The sequence below is a fragment of the Chiloscyllium plagiosum genome, chromosome 17, assembly GCF_004010195.1.
Source record: "Chiloscyllium plagiosum isolate BGI_BamShark_2017 chromosome 17, ASM401019v2, whole genome shotgun sequence".
NCBI lineage: Eukaryota > Metazoa > Chordata > Chondrichthyes > Orectolobiformes > Hemiscylliidae > Chiloscyllium > Chiloscyllium plagiosum.
In genome coordinates, this window is record NC_057726.1 from 22372019 (window position 1) to 22378862 (window position 6844).

The following is a 6844-nucleotide window of genomic DNA, read 5'->3' on the forward strand; positions in this document are numbered from 1 at the left end:
GACCCCCCCACCAGAATCCCAGCAGCATCAGGAAAGAGAAATAAAGAGTCAACGTTTCGAGTCCAGTGCCCCTTCTCCAGCTCTTCCTGTTTCAGGTAAGTTGCCTTGTTGCACTCGCGAAACGTAGTCAGTGATGATGTAGGATAAATACCGAGAGTTTCGTTGACAGCGGCGAGTTTAACAGCCAGCTCTGCGCATTCCTCGGTGTTTATTTTCCCCGCCATCTCCGTCGTCCTCCCGCCGAGCCTCGGGAAAACCCGCCTAGCTGCCCGCCCGCCATCTTTGATCGTGGCGGCACACCCACGTTGGGGGTCGCCATCTTTGATCGTGGCGGCACCCGCTGCGGTTCGCGGTTGATCGCCATCTTTGATGATGGTAACGCTCGAGGTTCTGGTGGTCGCCATCTTTCATTATAACAACACCAGTCACCGTCGGTGGACGTTACCTCTGATCATGAGCCTTCAGTTCCGCATCTGCCCATGCTGTCCGGCTTGCTGCGCCCTTTCTGCCTCCTGCTTGTCTACTTTGTTATCTTTCAAAGTGGAATCACCCGACCGGACGCTGGCACAAATAAACAGAGGTTGCTGGAAAAGCTCAGCAGGTCTGGCAGCATCTGTGGAGCGAGATCAGTGTTGACGCTTTGGAGGTCCAGTGTGGGACGGAGGCGGTGGCCATCTTTGATAATGGCAGTGCTCGATTCCTGGCGCTGGCGGCCGCCATCTTTGATGATGGCCTCCATATTTTCAACGGTTAAAGGTTGACCTACGGGATTGGGCGTCACTGCAGCCGCGAGTTTTGAGTTTTCGGCGTCTCTGATTTACAATCTTGAATGCCCGTCTGCAGCCTTGGGCCTCGTGTGTGTTTGAAGTGCAAATCACGTGACCGAGGCCCGGAAATGACGGTGGCTGTGGGTGGTGCCATGGTAACCGCCCAGTGGTTGGAGAGTCGGGGAGAGGCCTTCACTCGGTCGAGGAGGTAATCCTGCCGCTGACTTCCTGATATAAACTTACAGTCAGGGAGCCGGAGCTTCATGGCTGGGGTCTTGTATTTTTTAAAGCGTGGGGGGTGGTGAGGCACAACTCTCAATCCTTCTGCCTGTTACAGATTTCTCACTGGGGAATCAGCAGTTCGGGTCGGACAGATTCCTGCCGTGATCACGTTAACAGCTTTTTTTTAAAAAAATCCCTGTGCGGGTATCTCCAGCCAGACCAGCATGTACCACTCATTCCCGGTTGTCCGGCTGACTCGCGTGTAAGCCAGAGCAGGTCAAACAGGGTCGGTCTTCCTCAAGAGCGCGAGTGAGTGAACCAGGTGGGGTTTTAGTTGAGAGCGTGTTGCTGGGAAAGCACAACAGGTCAGGCAGCATCCGAGGAGCAGGAGAATCAACGTTTCGGCCTGGAGCCCTTCATCATTCGTCCCTGATTGAAGGGCTCCCGCCTGAAACGTCGATCCTCCTGCTCCTCGGATGCTGCTTGACCTGCTGCGCTTTCCCAGCAACACGCTCTCAACTCTGATCTCCAGCATCTGCAGACCTCTCTGTCTCCCAGATGGGGTTTTACCTGACATAGGAGCAAATTACTGCAAATACTGGCATCTGTACTGAAAACAACAAGTACTGGAGATCACAGTGGGTCAGGCAGCATTAATGGAGAGAGAGCAAGCTGCCATTTCACGTCTAGATGACTCCATCTTTTACCAAAATTGGAAATTACATTTTTATTCTAGAATTTAACATTCTGATTCTTACTATCTACAACATTAGGATATGAACTCAGGTCCTCTGAAACATTATACTGGGCTGCTCAATTAATGGTCCAAATGATGTTACCACTTTCTGATGTAGATGCAAGGGATAATTATATGTCAGTGTAAATTGACATTTACACTAAGTCTATAAAATATGTGTGTTCTTGAAATGAAGTTCAGCGAGATAGGTTGAGTGAAGACCAAAGAAAGGGGTGGAGGTTTGCACAGTAATGGAGGGAGGGTAAGGGGAATAATTGGTAGAGAGGGGACTAGGAGTCGTACTCCCTGCCCTGCTCTCTCAGTCCTTCCTCCTTCAACATTAATGTTCATGTCTCTTGCATAACTGTGTCAAGCCTCAGACCTCACTGCTTTGAATCAGTTATTGTGCCTGTTTGATCACTGTCATTTTTCATATTGGTGACAAACCTGTTTAAACTTTAGACATCCTGTTCTGTTGAATGTGTGGTGTCAGTATTACTGCCCATTTGTATCTGATTCCAAAAGGTGCTGCCTGCTTTGATTCCCACCTCTAAGTCTTCTGCTGTCCACCAAGCTCCTGCTGTCACCTACTGTGACCATACTTGACTTAAAGCTCAACAGGTCTGGCAGCATCTGTGGAGAGAAATCAAAGTTAACATTTCAGGTCAAACGATCCTTCCTGAGAACTGATGGTAGCTAGGAAAATGTTGGCTTATTTACAGATATTAGAGTAAGGGAGGGAGTAAGGAGTAAATGATAGGTGAAGATAGAGTCCAAAGTGAGAGAAGAACAGTTGGGCGGATAAAAGTGGATAATGATCTGGGTAGGAGTATGAATGGTTATTAATGGGGACTGTTAGTGGCTAACCATACCTGGCAATAACAATCTGTGATAACAATGCCTGGTGTCTGGTGGTTGCGGTAAGGATATAGGAGAGCTGAAACCTTAAATATTGGAACTCAATATTGAGTCTAGAAGGCTGCAGCATTCTCAAGTGCGAAATGAGGTGCTGTTCTTCCAGCTTTGGGCTCCATCCCATCTACACCCTCCCCATCCTCTGCATACAAACCAATGTTTTCCGAGCTACCATCAGTTCTGAGGAAGGATCACTCAAACAGAAATGTAACTGATGATTTCTCTCCACAGACGCTGCTAAACCTGCTGAGCTTTTTCAGCAATTTTTGTTTTTGTTCCATACTTGACATCACCTTCTCACTCCAATCAGGATAACAAATGAGCACATTCTTGACTTTCTTTTAACAAAAGAACTTTTTAAAAGATAAACCATTGCTCTCATATTTCTTTTTCCAGTGTTTGAACCAGGGTGTCTAGGAACTTAATTCCTAGACTCTCCAGGGCAGTTCTGGAGGGTTGCAACCAATAGGTTGTGGTTTTAATTAATTTGTTCATGAAACATGGACTGCCTAGCATTTCTTGTTGCCCTTGAGAAGATATGGTGAACTGTTGCCTTTTAGTGCCTTAGGTAGACACAATGCCTAGTCACATTCCTGAAGAAGGGCTTATGCCCGAAAGTCGACAATCCTGCTCCTTGGATACTGCCTGACATGCTGTGCTTTTCCAGTGCCACACTTTTCGATTTTGACTCTCCAGTATCTGCAGTCATCACTTTCTCTCTCAATGCGTAGGAAGAAAATTCAGTTACTATCAATTGGAAAGATGTTTTTAAAAATTCTAGATTAATGAGTGACGCCCACATCCCTTGAGCAAATAAAAATGGATGAATGCCAGGAATTTCTTTAGGGTTTAACCTTGGTAGGAACCCGTTTACGCATGTCTGTAACACTTCAAGTAAAGCTAAATTATAAGATGAAGACCAAATCTGAGAAATCTAGAGGCATAATACCATTTATTTACAGATATTAGGGTAGGGGACGGAGTAAGGAGTAAATGATAGGTGAAGATAGAGTCCAAAGAGAGAGAAGAACAGTTGAACTGATACCATTTAATGGTATTATGGGTGGTATATTCTCGTTCAAAACCGCTATCGGTGTACATATTGAATATCATTATAAGTCCGTATGGAGTCCATGGCAACTATTCACAAAGAAAATATAATTTACCATTTAAACGTATTGAAGGAATGGAAAACTCTAGCAGCTCAAACGAAATCTCTATTTGTGTCCCAACTTGCACCAAGTCCTATTCAGCTACTGGCCATGTTCTTGCAGACCTACGTCATGTCCTCGTTAAGCAAAGCCTTCGTTTTAAAATTCTCAGTTTTGTTTCAAAATTCCCCCATGGCCTCACCTTTTCCTAATCTCTCATCTCCACCTCTACCACAGCTCTGAAAGATTCTGCTCATCTAATTCTGGTCTCTTGAGCAGTTCTGAACTTAATCATTCCACTACTAGCAGTTTTGCCTTTAACTGCCTGTGCTCAATATCTGAAGTTCTGTCCTTTAAACTTTGTCTCTTTTTCTTTCTGTGTAATGCTCCTTAAAACCTACTTTTGTTAGGACATGGGGTAAACCCCCACCCACCACTTAATTTAAACCAGCAATACAGAAAAGATTTAAGCATAAAAGAAAGCACCTTTCTTTAATGACCAGCCCTGTGAATTTACATGTCCTGCTTTACCACCTGAGGCCTTTTACCTCCTTTCCACCCTGTTGGGCTGCTTTTTTATCCTGTGGTAAATTCTTAATAGTTTTCTCTAATCTTGGTTTTGTAGTGTAGGATCTCCCCTTCTCCTAACTTCTATCCCTCACAACAAAATTCTGGCTGGAAGGTTGTCTTATGCACCAACTTGTATTCATTTGCTAATTCTGCTGCCCTTCTCACTTCATGAACTATCCGTTCCTCCACATGTACTCTTACCATCTGTGGAAGTGAGGTTTTGAACTCTCCCAGCAAAATAATCTCTCTTAGAGCCTCAAAGGTCCTATGTCTTTTCAAAGCACGCACCCATCTATCAAAATGACTATGTTTAATTCTTTCGAACTCAACATAAGTCTGACCTGGTTCCTTCTTTATCTTTCTGAAGCGCTGTCTATATGCTTCTGGTACCAAAATATAAGCACTTAAAATAGCCTGTTTAACCTCTTCATAATCTCATGACCCCTCATTTGACACCGCGGCAAATACCTCACTAACTCTGTCTACCAGTTTAGTCTGGACTAGCATTAACTATAAATCCTCCGACCATACCTAACCAATTCTTCAAATGAAATAAAGAAGGCTTCAACATCTTTCTCATTAAAATGTGGCAGAGTTTTGACATCCGTATATGTCACTTTTAATCTCAATCCTGTTAACTTGAATTTGCTGACTAAGGTGCAACTTTTCAAGTTCCAATTCCCTCTTTTGCTCAGCTAAGAACCTTCTCTCTTTCCCTCTTTTTTTTTTCTCTTTCTCCCTCTCTTTCCTTTCCCTCTCCCTCTCTCTCTCTCCATTTTCCTGAGTTATAACTTTGGTTTTTCTACCTCTACTACACTTGTCTGTTTCTCTGACACACCTAAATGAGTAATTCCCATACAATCTTAGATTTACTTTTGTCCGTGGTTAAAACCAAATCTAATTTCTTTGCTAATTCTAAAAGTATGGAATTAAAAATCTCAACACCAGATTATAGTCCAACAGGTTTATTTGGACGCACTAGCTTTCGGAGTGCTGCTGCTTCATCAGGTGGATGGAGCAGCACTCCGAAAGCTAGTGTGTTTCCAAATAAACCTGTTGGACTATAATCTGGTGTTGTGTGATTTTTAACTTTGTACGGCCCAGTCCAACACCGGCACCTCCAAATCTAAAAGTATGGCCTTTTTCTTTCCTTCTAAATTTTCTTGGCAAATTTGAGAATCATCTTTAAATTCCAGAACCTCTCTAGGGCTTTTAAGAGCCATTTCTCTCACTTTTAATTTGATCAACCACAAGTCACCGAAATTAAACAAATTGTCTCACCTACGTTTTATTTAAAGATCTAGGACACTAACCTGCAAGTGTTTAAATCTGCTGGGATTTGTTTGTACCCTTAAATCTAATCAAAGCTTGTTTAAAACCAGTTTAAATCCTGACGATGAGCCCCCATACTGTTAACGACACAGGATTTAAACCCCTCCCCTTCCCCAGACATAATTTAAACCAACACAGAAAAGATTTCTCCCGTGCCGTAATCTGTGAAAATTCAAGAGGCTAAGAATTAACAACTTTTTTCTTCAAGTATAACAGAGAATAATTTACTAACAACTATTTACACCTCCTTCTTCTAACCTAAGTTTTACTTTCCCTTCTATAAAACTAGTGCGACAAAACCTCCAATTAAGATTTACTGAAAAATTCATTTTGCAAAACCGGCCAGCGGTTGAATCATCTTTTTATATCTTCCTCTGTAGATTTGCTGTCCAGGTCGGTGTTGATGTTGTTCCCTGTGCAAACTCCGTCTCTAGACAGGTACCTCTCAGAGTTCTGACTAGCAGCCTACATCTGTGGTCTTTTGGCAGTTCTCCCTCAGCTGTTCAATTTTTCCCAGTCTTATACTCCAAAGCATCGGACTGTGTCATTGGCTTTTAATATTGTCAATAAACTAAGTTCAAATTTGATTGGAGTTTGGTATTTTTCGGTGTATAATTTAAACTGATTGGCCTAATTCAAATTTGTTTTTTTGTCTCCAGGCAACAGCTACACTAGCTGCTGGACCTAAAGGTTACATTATATCTTGTTCAGAACACTTGGTGCTGTCAGGTAGTTCTGCTGGTTTTTAACTTAAAGATGCAGTACACCCATATCTTCATAACACTTTATTGATCAAGCTTTAGTTCATCTGATAGTGTTTGAGTATCAGATTTTGTTTTCTAATGTTCCTGCGAAAAGCACTGGGATTAGCAGAGGTGCAAAATATTCACCACTACTGAGAGATTATACAATATGACTTGCATACAAAGTAGAAACCAGATCATAGAATCCCTACAGCACAGACAGAAGCCATTTGGCCCATTGAGTCTGCACTGACTCTCTGAAGATCATCCCATCCGATCTCCAAAGAGCACAGCAGTTCAGGCAGCATCCAAGCAGCAGTAAAATCGACGTTTCGGGCAAAAGCCCTTCATCAGGAATACAGGCAGAGAGCCTGAAGGGTGGAGAGATAAGTGAGAGGAGGGTGGGGG

At 43.2% G+C, this 6844-nt stretch overlaps 1 protein-coding gene across 8 annotated transcripts in view; it reads left to right on the forward strand.

The window, feature by feature from the left end:
* The first annotated feature begins 489 nt into the window (after window positions 1-489).
* Window positions 490-6844, forward strand: part of sdr42e1 (short chain dehydrogenase/reductase family 42E, member 1) — a 29273-nt gene continuing 22918 nt past the window's right edge. For 2 of the 8 annotated variants that reach the window (XM_043706664.1, XM_043706658.1), the window contains exon 1: window positions 497-975. Coding sequence is in view for 1 of the 8 variants with exons in the window: in XM_043706663.1 (XP_043562598.1) it covers window positions 6097-6131 (35 nt within the window). In the remaining 7 variants the exon portion in view is untranslated. Of the gene's footprint in view, window positions 976-6073; window positions 6132-6844 lie in introns of all 8 variants that reach the window. The other 6 variants (XR_006314087.1, XM_043706663.1, XM_043706661.1 and 3 more) reach the window with 6 other exon arrangements.